At 40.4% G+C, this 17,553-nt stretch overlaps 1 protein-coding gene across 2 annotated transcripts in view; it reads right to left on the minus strand.

The window, feature by feature from the left end:
- Window positions 1-3,554: 3,554 nt before the first annotated feature.
- The window catches only part of FAM83B (family with sequence similarity 83 member B), a 70,623-nt gene continuing 56,624 nt past the window's right edge, over window positions 3,555-17,553 (minus strand). For both annotated transcript variants that reach the window (XM_072944797.1, XM_072944796.1), the window contains exons 3-5: window positions 14,798-14,962; window positions 13,965-14,089; window positions 3,555-9,838 (exon numbers count right to left, since the gene is read on the minus strand). In XM_072944797.1, the coding sequence (XP_072800898.1) occupies window positions 7,522-9,838; window positions 13,965-14,089; window positions 14,798-14,962 (2,607 nt within the window). In that variant the 3' untranslated portion in view covers window positions 3,555-7,521. The remainder of the gene's footprint in view (window positions 9,839-13,964; window positions 14,090-14,797; window positions 14,963-17,553) is intronic.

Raw genomic sequence — 17,553 nt, forward strand, 5'->3', positions numbered from 1 at the left:
ACTTTAGCCAAGCAACAAGTATTCAAAACAATGCTAGAGGAATGGTAATTCTACTATGCTAATATTTGCCTGTGCTTTTCTTTCAAGGGGACTCAGATTACAAAGTAGGTGTGTTTAGTATTTGCATACAAAATATTGCCATTTTCATTTAATATGAAGGATATCAAGGACTGAGACGTTCGCCGTCAAAAAGTGGTTTGTCAGAAGACAGTTGTAACAGTCAGCTTTCCACTTGCTCTCTGCTTCTATTTTTATCTAGTTTTGTTTTAAAACAATGTCTTTCTTCTTATGATTAGAATGCAAAATACATCTCTCAGGTTTTTTCCCCTGGAAAGCAAATGAGATTAGCCCTTACAGTCCCTTGTCTATGACAAGCACTGTAAAAACACTTGATGCAATAAAAACTGTTTGACTTTTGAATCACATAAAACATATTCTAGAAATGCCTTGCAAAGTTCAGTAAATATTTTTTCATACTTGACTTAGCAAATATGTAATCGAATTTTCTTTTTTGGGGGGATTGACTATGTTCATTTATTTATTCTTGTTATTATTATTTTTTTAATGGAGGTACTGGGAATTGAACCCAGGACCTCGTACACGCTAGGCACTGCGCTCTACTACTGAGCTATCCCCTCCCTCCTCTTCTGTCTTTATAGAAGCAATGTTATATTCTGCTTGGCGGAGGAAAAAAAACCAGACTTCAAATATTTCACACTCCCCATTTATGGAAACACTTCTCATTTTGAGCTTAATGGTAGACTCTCATTATTTAGAATACTTATTTTAATTTAGTGATTAACTGATTTATTTAAGCCTTAGTAGTTAACTAAAATAAATTTTGGTAGTTTGTAAAACAACCAGACAAATAAACCAAAAATACACCAATAAACAAAAACAGAAAGGACTTTGTTTCTCTAAAAAATTGTAAAAAAGACGAACTTACTTACAAAACAGAAACAGACTCACAGACAAAGGAAACAAACTTATGGTTACTAGGGGAGGGAAGGGGGTGGGAAGGGATAAATTGGGAGTTTGAGATTCGCAGATACTGACTACTATGGATAAAACAGATAAACAAGTTTCTACTGTACAGCACAGGGAACTATATTCAGTATCTTGTAGTGATCCATAATGGAAAAGAATCTGGAAATGAATGTATGTATGTACGTATATGACTGAAGCACTGTGCTGTACACCAGAAATTGACACAACATTGTAAACTGACTCTACTTCAGTAAATATATATATATATATATATACACAAAAATTTTTATTGTTGAAGTATAGATGATTTACAATGTTGTGTTAGTTTCAGGTGTACAGCAAAGTGATTCAGTTATACATATGTGTGTGTGTGTGTATACATGTATTATATATATATATTATTTTCAGATTCTTTTCCATGATAAGTTATTATAAGACACTGAATACAGTTCCCTGTGCTCTACAGTAGGTCCCTGTTGTTGTTTTTACTCTTTTTAATAAAAGTGAAATAGCGGAGAGCATTCTGTCAAATTGATTCTTTAGAATCTCGTCACAAACATTTTGTGTTCTGTTGTGGATATGTGACTGATACGACGTGCATTTCCTAAGCCATTCTAACTCAGTACGAATGAGGGAACGGTAAATTCCCATCTGAACCTGATCTGGTGGCATCTCAGCACCCCGATTTCCCACTTTCTAGGAGTTCCTACAGAGATTCACCAACCTGGCCACCTCATGGTGTCTGCTCTTCCCTGCTTTGGCCCACTGTGGTCACACTGCCATTACTGGTACAATACACCAACAGTAGTGACTGTTCTCATTGTCTCTCTGCAAAGAGTTTCTTTGTTGCTATAATCTTGAAGCACTGGCAGAGAGGCTGCTGTTGAAAATGGGAGGCCGTGGTGAGGATGCCCAGGGCAGGTCCCTGACACCTGACTGTCTCCATGCACCATCCACGGAGAACTCACAGAAGCCGTTCTCCGTGTCTTCCCGTGTTGATCGACCTACATTGATCGACCACCTCAATGACTAACACTCACCATCTCCTTCCCTTGTGGGCTAGTTGCCTTTGAACTGAATTTCAGCAGACCTGCTCTTGCCCTTTACGATTCATTCTTCATTAAGGGGCTTTCTTTCTATCAAAAACAAATGTCCTTAGAAGGCAACTCTCCTGGATCTCTAAAGATGCCCAGATCCTACGGTCAACGTGGCTGAAATTAAAACTAGGACTTCAGCCACATGAACCCACCTGTGCCTTTTAATACAAATGCCTATTCAGATAGTTATAAAATGCACATATTCACATATGGATATTAATGGATCATACATTTATACACTACAGGTAAGAAAATGAGTAGACTCAGACATACAATGATTATCTGACAGGAGGTTTTGCTGGGCACTAGTACATCAAGGCACAAGTTTAGATAAATAGACTTCAAGGAGCACACGCAATGCTGCTGCTGGTTGGGGCGATTCTCAACACACTCATGCAAACCTGCTGCAGCTTCTGATTATCCAGACAGTCTTTTCTCTTACATCAAAAAAGCCTACCGTAACCTACACACCTGCAACAACGTAGGTTCCCAGCATGAGTGTTGAATGAATAAATGATCCAGATTGTTACAACAGACTAGTATGGGAGAAATGTCCAATTAGACATGTCTTTGTTGACTCAAAAGCCTTCCTCTCCACATCTCTCATTTCTGGTTTTAAGTCTACCTTGCATAATTCTTCTCCCCAGCCAGGATACGAACTTGCTTCTTTTAATGCCCTTCTGGCTTCTTCTAGTTCAGTTACCTCAGGGTGGTCTTCGACTCCTCAAACCAACTGAACCTATTCCTAAGTTTCCTTTCGGATGGCCCCCAAAGTAAAACCTTATCTGTGTCCAGTACTATCCCACTGAACTAGAATTTTCTCAAGCATTGATATTTTGGGTGAAGGTAAAAAAAAAAAGCAAAAATTTATTTTTATTGAACTATTGAAAATTATACTTACCTACTTAAAAATCACATTTGTTTTTAAAAGGTCACTATTTAATTCCCCATACACAGTGTTTCAACTGCATCTTAAATCTGTGAAATAAGGGGCATCTTTTTTCCCTAAGGAAATGCATTTTGAGTTTTAAATAATTTTCAAACTCTGGGTTTGTTTAATGTCACTAATTGATGTAATACAAATGCACTTTCAGAATATTTACTCAAACAAAATGTTACAAAATTCTACAAAAGGCAGCTATCAATATTTTAACAAAATATTCTCTATTTTTCAAGATCACAAGTTATTTAAAATAACTACTACATTCCAGTAGAGGTAGAAATAAAGGGAATTATATTATTAAGGGAAGAGGATTGTCATTGGATGTCAAATATGGATAAATTATTATATGAAATATCATTGTTAATCAAAAAACTAAGTATATAAGAGGTGAGTTCAAAATTCACAAGAAATACTCAAAAATGTGTAAAAATCTAAATTCATGATATAGTAACTAAGCAAAAAACATGAGCTTCGATGGAGAAATCCAGGGTATGAAGATAAAAAATAAACAACTTACGATATATTGATTTTGTATAAAATTATTTAATGTTCATTTATTAGATGTAACAACAAAAGTTAATTTGGAAGAATATTTATTTGCTAACATTGCACATATATAAAAAGTTGACTCTCTTTGGTTTAGAATTTCATCTCTTTCGTTTTAAATATTCTAGAACCAAAATGAATGTTATGATAAATTTTTTATTAAACAGCATCACACATTGTCACACATAAAGTGAAACAGTGATTGTACATTATATCCCTTAGCCATCAGCACATTAAAATTCAGCAGATATGCACCAAAGACAAATATCTGTGAAACAGAAGCTGAGTAACTGGATAATCTTGAAGAAAGTAGTATTTGAGTACAGCCAGAGTTCAACCTTCCTCTTTGCTTATCTGAATCACCACAGATACTATCTTGATTAACTCAGATATTTGCTTCCACAAATGTAGATTATGGCTAATCCCAATCCCTGAAATAAAAGGATGCCAGTGTGTTCGGGATACAGGCACTTAAACACTTCGGAAACTATCTGCCAAGAGCTACTTTGAAACCGTACCTAATTTCTTGAGTTCTGCTTACAAACTAATGTACTATGTAGAGTAAAAATTGCCATACCACACTTTACTATGAAAATACATCTAAGTGACATTAGCTTCCCACCAATATTAATATGGGGAGGAAAAGAAAATATATTGCCGGAAATGATTATATCCATGAAGTTTGGGAGTGTCTGCTCAAAACTCAAAACTCTTGAGTAAATTAAGTGAGGCATTATGCACTTGCTCAGTTTAAATCCTGCAGTTTCTCAGACACAGAAAATTTGAAAAGTTACTATATATAGATGCTGACATAGAAGTTTCTGGAGGAAAAAAAAAAGAAAGAAAGAAAAAGGAAAATAATCCAAGAAAAATTTGCTGTGTTCAGAGGGATGCCCTTCCAGCTCCTGCAGGGATGGGAGGAGCTCAGGAACTACTTAAAAGCTACTGATGTTTCCAGAAATGATGGCAGCTGCTGTACAAAAGGGCAGTAGGCTTCTACATGTAATCAAGCATGATTAAAACTCTAGTCTTCATGTATTTCAGCTTTACGTCATTCCATCGCATTACTCTAAATTTCAGGACTTACAATTTCACAGCTGCCTAATGACAATTGGCCCGTTATCCCCTTAGCTCTGGAATATGCCTCATCTAACAATAACAAAGGGTGGGTAATACTACAGTCATTCTGGTTTGATTAACTCTGGGTTCTGCCTTCGATAAGCGGGTAAAGGATTATGGTCCAGAATCACAGAAGCGAATTTTTTGAAGAGCAAATTGAAAAATCTCTTTCACTCACTAGACCTCAATTCTAATGTTTGTTAAATAATCTGATACTAATCTATGAAGATCATACAATTTCCAGATGACTCTAAAAATTAACATCCCAACAACCAGAAACATTTTTCTTATTGCAACTGAATTCTTTATTTGATTATAAGGAAATACACATTCCAAAGGCCATTTTGTAAAAAAAAAAAAAAAAAAAATTCAAATATTTTGTAAATATGCTGGGCTACCTTTCCTGTGAAAAATGACTGTTCTCTCTTAATGCTTTATTTTTATGGTATTAAATTATTAGGAAAGATACAGAATCTCAAGTCTATTCTAGTCAGCTTTCCAAAATAAGCAAACTCAACACTGTAGTACTTGGAAATTCTCTACGTTGAACGGGAGTTTTAAAACCTACTTTTATAGTGAAATTGAGTGCTATACTCTGGATTTGTGCATACGAAATGCTATGGCTGTATGGTTCCTTGTATTATTTCTGCAACTCTTATAAACATTTGAGAGCAAAAGAGAGAGACAAGTCCTTTCAAAGGCAGTTCCTCAAGCATAGCAGAGTAGAAGCCAGCAAGGTATAGTATGATATGGTATGAAGAATACAAACTTTCCTGTTCAAATCCCCTTTCTACCAATTAAGCGCTGTCCAGCTCTTGGAAAGTTATGGAACTTCTTTGAGGCTTAGTTTTCTCATTTACAAAAAGGAGGTACTTCACAGGGTGATCGTGAGTACCTAATGACATAATGTATTTAACACTGGGTTCCACTTCCTGCTTAGTTCCCAACCTAGCAGACATCTTTCTCCGGCACAGAAGCAGGTTCCAGGCAGGTTCACTTCCGGTTCCTTTTCCCTTCCTCTCGTTGAAGGTCAACCGGAAGGGGACCAAAATGGCTGCCTAGCAGTTAAAAGTGGCTTCCTAGGTTTCATTCAGAAAGCAGTCTCACCCTCTAAGGTTATTTTAAGTCCTGTGTGTCCTTTGTTGCCTGGTGGAGTTGGACTAAACAGTTCTTGGTGGATTGCTGTTGAGTTGGGAAATTTAATTCTCAATGGTTTGGGTGGGTAGGTTGAACACATTTGGGAGGCAATCTGATGTGACAAAGTTATAGACACTATAGCACCACCATCTATTGGTTATGTGGCTTGGGGCTTTACCTCTCTGAGTCTTAATGTCTCAATTATCACCTCAATCACCACCTGTAAGTAATGAGGACAGTGATACCCACAAAATATTGTCGTGGGGAGTTTAGATTCTGGCTCAGGACCTGGTCTATGAATGTTAGGTTTTCTTTTTCCTGCTGTCACTTTATTCTGTCACTTATCATGGTTTTAAAATACTACGGAAATTATTTTAATGACATATTTTAGCGCCATTATTTTAATTAGCTAATAATGGCATAAATATTAATATTTGACTAAATCTTGAATTTTTAAACAACACACTGCCCCAGATAGCAACTTGGAGTTAAATAATATATTTAAAGTGTTGTAGAAACAGCTTCTGCTTCTCGAATGATGCATTGCTTCTTGAATCGTGTTCTTTGTAGATGAAGTAAGGCCAAGTTAAAGTCTCTGTCACGGATTTGGAGCTTTTATTTCATTACTCTAAGAAAGGTTATGAACTGAATATCATCATCAAATTCAGATACAGAAAGGTTTCAGACTTTCAACCAGGCCCCAGGGTCATGGAAGAACCATTCCAGGTACCATGTCTCATTTTTCATCATGGTACTCTCATGGAAATAGTAGGCATCCATCTGTATTTGGCACAGTATACAAAAGAGCAAAGACTCTTGCAAGCAAAACACCTAAGCACTGTCAAACTAATTCAAGATAAAAAAAATTATGCATTTCTGCAATTTTCCTTATATTAGAAAAAGGAGAGGAATAATTCAGGATTTCCAAAGTCCTGCTGGCTTGCTACAAGTTTGACTATGAAAATTCAGCAGCTGATGAGTGAATGGAGTACAGGCTCCTTTGGTTCAGAAATAATAAGAACATCCTGCAAATAAATTTCTCTGATGGATTTGTACACCCTGAGGCTGAAACTTTGCAAACAGTTCAGGTAACAGAAAAAATGTGCTGAGCTGTATGGTTTAAATGGTACTATTGCTGCCAAACCCAGCTGTATATGCTCCACAGAAAAATTAATAAAACACTAATGAAATATAACAAGTTATCCTCTAGAATTTAAAGTTAATTAAAAACCACAAAGGCTTTGTCCTATTTTCTCATAATTTGAATATCTAAAAACTGCATAAGGACGTATTATAAAGGGCCACTAATCATGTTATGATCCTTTGTCTTTTTTTTTAAACGAAAGACTTTGGAATGAATGGTTAAAACCCACACACCATCTCTCCCCTAGTTTCCATTTAAGACTTAAGAAGATCTTCAGTCTGAAGAAAACAATTTATCTCACCATTACCAATTGAAAGTCATGTGTTCATAGATATTCCATCTATAGTGTAATTAAGCATAACTAACTTTATCACACGTAACAATAACTTTACTGTACATTAGTAAGTTGGTAAACATATACATCATACCCCAAGTTCTGCCCCCATAGAAATTTATTAGCATGTTCAAAAATCCAGAATGTTCCTAGGACAAATATTTATAGCCACATTCTTCTTTGTACTTTGAAGTCTATTTGTAATGACAGCATTTCATTTATTTTTGTGTATGAAATTGCCAAACTTCTGCATTAGTCCTCGAAACTTGTTTTCATTTGGCTGATACGCGTGGTAAACACCAGTGTTGTAATTAAGCATTGGGCTGGACCTGCCGTAGCTGTTGGGCACCGTTGTGGGTTTCACCTCCGGGCGGGGTGTCCCAGTCTTCGGCATGTTGCTTGTGGGCTGAATGGCGCTTTCAATCTTACAAAAGGGCTCAAAACGACTGTAAACGCGCCGGTCCATGGAATGCGATTTCAGAAGCTCATCATTGGGCTTTGGCCTTGGAGAAGAAGCTGGTTTTCTTTCTGGCACAACAACTGCTTTCATCTCCTTCGAATCTCGGTATTGGATCTGCTCGGTGTTGAATCTCGGGGCAGAGGCATCTCCTGCTCTTTCCGAGAACTTATTTTCAACTGGACCTGCAGAAGGTATGATCTTGTTACTTTGATCGGATGGAGAATGCATCCCCTGAGATGAACGAACCGCTACATCTTCTTTACTCTTGTGGATGCTGCCTGGAGAGTTGGATGAGGAGGAACGCTTTCTTCTAGGAGACACATCCATTTTGGGTTCTGATTTTTTTTGTTTTTGATTCTCTTCAACCTCAGAAACTAAAGTGTCAGAACTACTACACATTCTATAAAAGGCAGGGGCTTTATTTTTGGAGAGATTTTCTTTCTTTTCTGGGGCAAGGCTAAGCAGTGACCTTAACTTCTGAGACCCCTTTTTCAAAAAACTTGGGGAGCCCTTCACTTCTTTCCTGGAAGTGAGTTCTTTGTTAGGTTCCTCTTTGTTCACGTCATTCAAAGCAGCAATGGAAACTGACTTGGTATTAGCGCCGATGGGAGGGTCTCTCTCCATCACCTCCTCCTCGTCCTCCTCTTCCACCCTCTGGGTCACATTGTGCATGCTTTTCGAGCTTTTTAGCAACTCCTCTTTGGGTTTTTCTGGTTGCCTAACTCGATTTCTGGTAAGTGTACTATATACATAATGCTTACTACTTCCATGATCAAAATTGGCTTTTGAGTGGTCAAAGAACGGGAAACTTCGCCTTTTCAGCAGATTCTCATTTGGTTGGCCCTTGAGATTTTCTGTCTGCTTATTCACACACAAGGTTGTATACAAATAGCTGTTTGGCTCCGTCGGGCCGTTTGCAGCTGGGTTCGCGCCCGCTGGCTGGCTTTCGGGAACCGGCAACGCGTGCATTTTCGGCGCCTCCGGCTGCGGCGCGAGCTTGGGGGTGGAGTCCAGCGCGGGCTTGTCCGGCGGATGCTGCGCCCCTGTCGGGGTGTCGGGGGCCGCCTTCGGTGTGTCACTGCCCTGGGAACCAACGACAGTTGAATTCGAGGAGTCCGTCGTGCAGCTGCTGACCTCCTGCTGCTCGGGTAGCGTCGGTTTAAACACAAAAGAGGAGCGGAGGCGGGAGTGCGCGTACAGGGCGCTGGCTTTCGCATTCTCGGGGCCCTCGTAGCCCTCCAACCGGTCGCCCAGAGCCGACCCGTTGGCCTCGGGGGCCGCCTCCGAGTGATCGTTTAGGTAGGACTCGATCCTCCAGTTCCGCAGGAACGACTTGGTGGTGTGCTCCAGGGTCGGCATGCGCTGCTGCAGAAAGCGGATGTGGTTGTCCGTGCCGTTGAAGGACCTCCGCACGCTGCAATTCCTCTCGGCGAGGTTCGTCGTCTTCCGCTGGGCCAGCCGGTCCGCGAAGCTCTGGGCGGGCGCGCGCTGGCGGCCCGCGCAGCCGCCCCGCGCCGAGGACGCCGCGCTCGGGCTGTCCGGGGGCCGCTGCCGGTGGCCGGGCGCGTTGGCGGCCCGGGTCAGCGCCCTGTTCAGCAGCAGGTACGGCGCCGCTTCTGGCTGCTCCCCCGCGTAGCTGTGCCTCTTCCAGTTCTCACTGATCATCTGGTTGGGTCGATGCTGGCCGACTGGATTTGGACCGTTAAAGTTTGGCACGAAGTGAGGTTTGTAGCCATGATTTCTTATGTTATGGTATTTGTCGTGCTCATTGAGAGTATAGATGCCTCTGTTTTTGAAGTAACTAGAATCGAGTTTGTGGATTTTGTCTTGTCTACCGAAAAGGTTTCTTTGGCTGGAAACGGAAGCCAAGGAAGACACTGAACGCTGGTAAGTACCATTCTCCCAGAGCGCTTTGCTCTGTTTCACCCTTGCTGACTCCTCCTGAGCAAACGGACTGGGGACGCAGGACCTGGCATACAGAGTCCTAAACTCTTCATCAAAGCACTCCACAAGTTGCCCTGTGATTATCTGAACCATGCTGAGGTGAGCTTTTTCAAATGACCACATGTAGCTGCAAAAAAAAAAAAAAAAAGGCACATTTAAATTTTGCTGACAATATATGGCTACAATATATGGTTACTAAGAACAATGTGCCATTTAAGGTTAACAAAAGAATATTTTTTGTTGATTTTCCTTGGCTACCATAATTTAGAACATCTTCAGTCTTCCTTGCAATGCATATATCTCCCCACCTCCACAGCTATATTTTAAATGACAAAGCAACTCAAGTCCTGGCTTTGAATCCATTCGTAATTTCTTACTCTACTTTCCAGAAAAGTAAAGAAAAGTCTGCTGTATATTTTGACTCTCTGCCTCCTAAGATTTTATGGAGTGAAAAAAATGACATTTGATATACAGCATCTTGGCAGGGTGCAGGGCAAGCTAGTATCAGAGGAAAAGTTGGGAGACTTGACTTCTGCAGAGCTGTCAATTCCACACCAGCCCGGACCTCAGTTTCCTCATGTCCAGAATGAGGATACCAACAGCATGGTTGCTCCAGTTCCTTGTGGTCGGTCCTAACATGTCACGCTGCAAGGCAGTCTGTGCCAATGCACGTGTCTCATCCCTGCGGCTTACGTGTGAGTGTAGTTCCGGCTGCCGGGGGTTGTAAACAGAGACAGGATCTGTCGGCAGCAGCCTCCACCTCTAAAGGTCATACCTCACTTCACTCAGTGTACACAGTAAATTGAGTGCTCACAGTCCGCGCCAGTCAGAATGCCAATTAAGATCTTTCCGCACAGAATACCATTTCCAGGAAACTGAAGTTTATCATGACTTTCTAGTGCTTTGTGGAACTTCTAATCTGTTTCCTAAGAGTTTAGAGGTGACAGTTATCTTGAAGCTCCATGTATAATTTTAAATCTTATTTTAGAAAATCTTGAGACTATAACATACAGAGCCACTGAGCTGAGAAAGCAATTGCTAATATGCGATATCTCAAATAGTGTACTTGACATAACAGAGGTGAATCTTAAAGAAAAAGGAGGCAGAGACATTCTCCATCATGAAGGAGCTTACTGTTTATGCAGGGAAGACACAAAGGCAGATGGAAAATTTTTTTTTTTTAATGTGCAGCGTAGTAATCTAAAGTACATACAACTTAAGAATCTTCTTATTCTGAGATGCTTCAGTTTTTTCTAGAATACTTACTGAATGCATGGTCCAAGAAGGATATTTCTAGGTACTCTTTATGCACGGATGTGTGGGTCACCAGGGCGACTTTAAAGAAATGGTACACAAGTGAATTGCTAGAGGAATTTTCAACCCAACTGAAGCTGTGAGCGCCAGATTTGTTAGAAACAACTAAAGGATGAAGAATCAACTATCAAAGATGAGAACAGCCCCAAAGACAGTGAGAGTTTAGCAGGATTTTGACAGAGACTAGCTACCCAGAAGTTCAGACTTGAGAAGTGTGGGAGGACAATTTGCGTGGAAGAAGAAACACATGGGAAAAGGAAGGAAGCAATGATGGCCATGTTTTGGCTGAACTCAGAAAACCATTTATGTTTAGTGGAAGTCAGAAGCTATAGAGGAGTTTAATGAACTAGTAGAGGAAATCTGGAAAGCAAAGCAGAGAGAGCACAAGGTTTAAAAAAAATAAGCTTATCACAGTCTCTCTCAGTCAAATGTGTGGTCAATACTTCACTAAATATCTTCCAGGTTTTCATATGACAATTTCAAATGCGGATATCCAATTCAAAATTTGACTTACACACATTGACAGAAATGTATGTGTTTTTATCCCTTCATTGTTAGTATCAGGAAGTGACAAAACACCTGTTGTGTTTTCTGAATAAAGCTGTCTTTAGGATGCTTGAGCTATCACTGTGTGTGACGTGGTGAAAACAGACAGCAGACCTTTCTAGCAATGCTGGGAGTTTAGAATATGAAGACATTTTATGGCACAGAAATCTGAAGTAAAGAAGAAGGCGCTCTGAGCAGATCAGCCATTGTCAGCAGGTGCAAGAAAGGGTGGAGGCAGAGGGAGGCATCGCAAAGTGACAGAGAAAACTTGTGGGGTGGGAAATGCCTGTGGTTATCATCTAGATGGTGATCATGGTTTCATTGGTCAAAACTTACCAAACTGCACTCATTAAATAGGTGTAGTTTATTGTATGCCAATTACACCTCAATAAAGGGGATACCAAACGTGGGGGGGAAGAAAAAAGAAGGTGGCATTCTGAATCTGCCTACGGATAAAGCAATTGCAATAACAGAATAGGAGAGATGAAGGCTATTCTCAACCAAAAGGAAGTAAAATTTGAACCAGTTTCTACAAAGACGGGGTCACAACGGTTCCACCAGCTCCTGTTATGACATTTGTTAACAATAAAAAAAGGTCCCTGATAATCAGTCAGAAAAAGACAAAAATGACAAGGGCTGACAACCCTCAATTAATTTAAAGAAATCTATTTGAAATTAACATGAAATAATAAGGAAGGTAGAGTCGTTAGACCATCGTTTTGATGCATTTTAATCATCTGAGGTCCTAGGAAAGCCGTATTCACTTTCATAAATAATGACTCACATTTTGCCTCTGGCTTATGATCTAGATAGAAAGATAAAGAGTTTTTGTTGCTGTTCGTTTGTTTGCTTCTTTGTTTTTCCCAGCACCAGTCTTCAAGTAGCCCTGTTACAGGCACCTAAACAGACAGCACCTGCTAATACCCAGTGATAGCAAAACAAAGTCGGCATGAATTTATTGTTGAAGATCATCTTAGAAGTCAAGTTAAATAATCAACCTAGAAAGCACTCATTATGATGAGCTTAAACTAATAAACACCATCCAGTAAGTCAAGTGAGCTCCCGTTTTAATTAAACTTGCAGTGAAAACATCTCTAAAACCAAGTGGGTCTGAACAAATAGACACACATATAATGAGTCTTTAAAAGAGCTCATTCACTTCGAGCACGAGTTGTAATTTCTGCTCCAAACAAGCTCTCCTTTAAAACTCCAAAAAAGATGTTCAGAAAAGGGTCCAGGAGCTTGAAGGGAAAGTGAGCTGATGTTTTCAGCTAAAACGTAGCCTCTGACACTTCATTCTCACGACAAGGACACGAGGTAAGATGGATGATTAGGTTCCTTTTACAGAGGAGCAATCTCAAGTGCAGCCAAGTTAGGTAACTCGCCCACGACCAGCGCCTTCAACGTGTTGCCTCCTTCTTGTGGGCTTTTTAAGTTCTTAAGAGAAGAGGCCAGAGTTCCCCTTCACATCCTGTTCACATCCACATCTCTTCCCACTGTCTTTAGTGGTGAGTCTGCTCTGCTCTGATGACCCAGCGGTTCACATGTTTATTGGTGTTATTGGCTGCCTGTTGATATAGCCCTACTGTGTGTTCCATTCAGGATTGATGCCTGGAATGGATAAGGGAGAATTGGGGCTGCATCATACTTTGGAGCCAGCTGGACCCAGACTGCGCCAGTCCTGGACTGCCTCTGGCTGTTAGCTGTGATGTCTTGGACAAGTGACTAAAGCCTCTGGAACTTAAGTTTCATCACTTATCAAATGGCGATAAAAACAACTGCCTTGCAGATCAGTCCAATAAGGGGTAAGAGTCTGGGAATGAAACCTAAGAGCCAAGCTAGAGGAGAATGGATACATGCCAGCCGGGGTGGCTTGGAAAGATGCCAGAGAGTAGATCTGGGGCTGAATAACCTTGTCTACTGTCCACCATGGCATTTTTAACAGTTGGACTCTTAAATGGTTTTTCAGCAGTACCATGATGACAATCTGATAATTATCAGATCCTTAATAATAATAAATCAGAGTAGTCCATTAGACTGGTTCTTCAAGGTGATAAACCACTTCTATTTTTATGAACAATTATTATGGTTCATACTGCTTTCATAAGGAACAGCAACACTTCTTGCATTTTAGAGCTGTAGGAAAGCTGAGATATTAGTCAACTCCCTTATTTTGGGAGGAAGAACTTGAAGCCCCAGGAAGTTCTGTGACTTGTCCAATGACTTAATGTTCTTCACAGCCACAGCCACAACTGAAACTCTAGGCTCCAAGCTTCCATGCAAGGGTTTTTCTTTTATTTTGTAAGAAATAACTAAACAGATGACATCAAAATTTGAAACTAAAAAATTCTAGAAATGACTGGTGATGCTGGACGTCAACGCCATGATCTTACCTGTAGGAACCGTACATAACTTTCTGGCAGTCAATGAGCAAAAATTTCTGTTCCAGTTTTCCATGAAATTTTGCTCCAGTTTTTGAAAGATAATCTTGGCCTTTTACTGTCCGCACTCGAATGTTCTAGAACAGTATGTAAATACAAAGTCAAAATTATGGCTAGAAAGGGGATATTCTGAGAAGCAAGATATGTGTCAATATAAAAAAATTAGTCACCAAAAAGTATACATGAAATAGTTTTTAAAACCAGGCAACGACAACAACAACATAGTGAAGGGCGAATTTTAAAACACCACCCAAAAAAGTAGTACTCAAGGAAAACAGTGACTTACATATGTATTTTAACATACCTTAAATAGGAAATACTACTTTACATTTACACAGAATGGATTTGTAAGTCACTTAGGATCCTACTGCAAGAAGTTCTTGCAGGTTTTAGTCGCCCGATGTCAAAATAATCCAGCCTCCTTTAAAAGACTCAGATGTAACTGAAAACACTGTGCCAGATGATTGCAGTGAGTCATGCCCGCTGAATGAAAGAATCACTCAAGCCAGCGGCTTCAAGGCTGGACATGCAAAACCGAAGCATTAATTATGACCAGCAGCAAAGTTGATTCAGAAGCTTAAGTGCCCCACCATCAAGTAAAGCATCGTGTAAAACCATCATAAAGATGGTGAGGTCACATTCCAAAAGGTACAAGGGGACATTTCTGGGATCACCTTAAGTATCCGATATATATTTGCAGTAACATAGCTTCACATGCCCTAGATTGGACTGAGATAAGATCCTTGGGAAAAAAAAAAACAAAAAAAAAACCAGGAAATTCTTACCCTGAGTCGCTGAACTTGACAGCCCTGTTTCTCAGTCATACTTAGGAAATGATTAAAGTTGGACTCATCAAGCAGAATGTATACAGAGATCCCTCGAGTTGATGCCTCCACTATTTCTTTGAAAATGTCCACATCTGTGAATATATCCATCACTAAAGCAATGACCTGTTAAAGAGAAAATAGGAAACAATGTTAGACACCCCATAGAGAAAGATCTAGAAATTGCTTGCTTTCAGCAAAAACCGAATTCAATAGAAAATAATTCAATACATAGCGTATATAAATGTATACACAAATATTCGTGCAGTTTTCTAAAATAGAAGATAAAAAAGGATATTGAAAATAAACAAAGGACGGTATACAGATCTGTTACACCAAGTAACTGCCGACCAGCTTTAAGTCAAAGGGAAGCTGCACTTCAGTAGAAGGTTGAGTGAAGCGTGAATCCAAATCTTGGTGATCAGGGTTTCCTGTCGGGTCGATGGAGGGGATGGCTGGTAGCAAGTGGAAATCAGGACTACAGTTTTTCATGGGAAACCTTTCCAGGGAAAAGCAAGACTTCTGGAACTAGTTCTTAAGAATGAAAGTCTTGGAGAACTAGGGCAGAGAAAAAAAAATGTTCTAGAAATAGAAATATAGCCAAGAAAGGACCAAAGATAAGAAAAGGTATAAGACTTGAAGACCAGAAAATTAAATCCATATGCCTAAAATTAGCTTACCAGACAGAACAAGTAAAAGGGAAAAAAATGGACAAAAGGGAGATATGATTAAAAAGGTAAATGCAGGGGAGATATCTCAAGGATATCAAATTAATATCCCCTAAAATGGAGAGAGTCCAAGTTAACTGTGGGAAACAGAACCATTATTGACTGAGAAGCAAGGGGAGGGAAATGATGCTGAAAGCAGGGGAAATCTATTCAACTGACCACCTACTATGCGCTAGACAAGCAGCACAGAACCCCTACCCTTTGTGAAGCTTACATTCTAATGGGGGAAGAAACCACAAGCAAAACAGAGAATAGATACGTTATGTGCTAAGCTATAAGATGATTTTTATTGGGGGAAAAAATGGAGCAGCACAAGGGGGATTGTAGGTCCCCGGAAATTGAGAAGCAGGGGTTTGTAGTTTTCAGGGTGGGTCTCTGAGATGCTGAGAAAATGTCCTTTGAGCAATAACATAAAAGAAATTGAGGAAACCAGCAAGATGGATATTTTGAGAAATGGTGTTCCAGGCAGAGGGAACTAGCAAAGCTAAGACACAACGTCACGTTCAAGGAACAGCAGGGGTAGAAATAAAATGAGAAAGGGAGATGGGAATCACAGCACCTTGAAGGCATTTTAAAGCCTTTGGGGTTTTTTTCTCCCCTTGAATAAGGTTATGAGTGTTGAGGCTTATTATTGAGTTAATACTATGGTCTGATTTATGTCTAAGAAAGGATTGTTCTGGCTATTGTATTAAGAACAGACTTTAAGGCTGGGAGGCAGGGTGGAAACAGGGAGGCCAACTAGAACTACTGGAGCAATTCCAGTGGGAGGTGATGGTGGTTAGGACAGGCATGTTCCTGGTACCAGTCACCATCAGTGATGCTGAGAAGTGGCCAACACTGGATATTTTAAGCCAGAAGGACTTCTGGATGGACTGAATGTGGGAATGTGAGGAAGAGGGGGAAAAGAGGATGACTCGAAGATTTGGGGGCTCACCAACCTGAAGAGTGGTCATCAACTGAAACAGGTGAGGGTGCAGCTGTACCGAATTTTAGGTAAAAGATTTAGAAGACAAGTTAAGTTTGAGGGTCCTAGATATCCAAGTGGAACATTGAGGTCTAGGCCAGAGATATCAACTGGGTGTCATAGTGTAGAGATGACCATTAAATCCAAGCCATCAAGAGAGACTGGATGAATAGTAAGAAGGTCTAATACAAGAGGAGGTGCCAGCAAGGGAAGACTAAGAGAAGTGGGCATCCTGGAAGCCAAGTGAAGACAATGTGTCAAGAAGAAGGGTGTCCTCAAGAGTGCCATACCCTACTGCAAGGCCAAGTGACATTGGGATTAAGCAGGCATCAGATTAGGAATATACAGGTTATTGATGAGATCCATGGTGGAGTTTTAGTGGAGTGGTGAGAGCAAAAGCTTTACGGGGGGCAGGGGTTTAAGAGCGATTGAGAGGACAGAGACTAGAAATAGCAGGGACAGGTGACCCTTGTTGAGTAGTTCGGCTACAATCAGAAGCAGAGAAACAGAGCAGTAGCTGCGGGTAAAGCTGAGACAAGAGAAGTTGTATTTTTTGTTTTAAGGTGAAAGAAATAAGAGCAGGACTGAACGCTAAGAAAATGTTCCAGGAAAGAGTGGAAATTAATGATGGTGGGAGGTGGGACGGGGAAATAAGGAATTTCTAGAGGAAGGTCTGTGAGTGGGCAATGAAAATAGGATCGAGTGCAAAAATAAAGTCATTAGGGCACAGGGAATAAAACCCAGTGGAAGATCATCTCTGCCACCAAGGCAGAAAGCCAGGTATGAGGGTGCAGATGCAGGTGGAAGGGCAGATGTGGTCATGGAGTGATGGGAATTCTCCTCTGAACGCTTCCATTTTCTCAGTGAGGCAGAAGGCAAGGTCTTCAGTGAGAAGGTCCTGGATTATGGAAGACATGTTCGAGGTGTGAGGAACGGGCATGAAGCTGTCACCTAGGATGATAGAAAAGGGGACAGGTGTGCAGAGCATCTGTGTGTGTGCAGAGCAGCATTCAGGACTCACTGGA

The sequence above is a fragment of the Vicugna pacos genome, chromosome 20, assembly GCF_048564905.1.
Source record: "Vicugna pacos chromosome 20, VicPac4, whole genome shotgun sequence".
Taxonomy (NCBI): Eukaryota; Metazoa; Chordata; class Mammalia; order Artiodactyla; family Camelidae; genus Vicugna; species Vicugna pacos.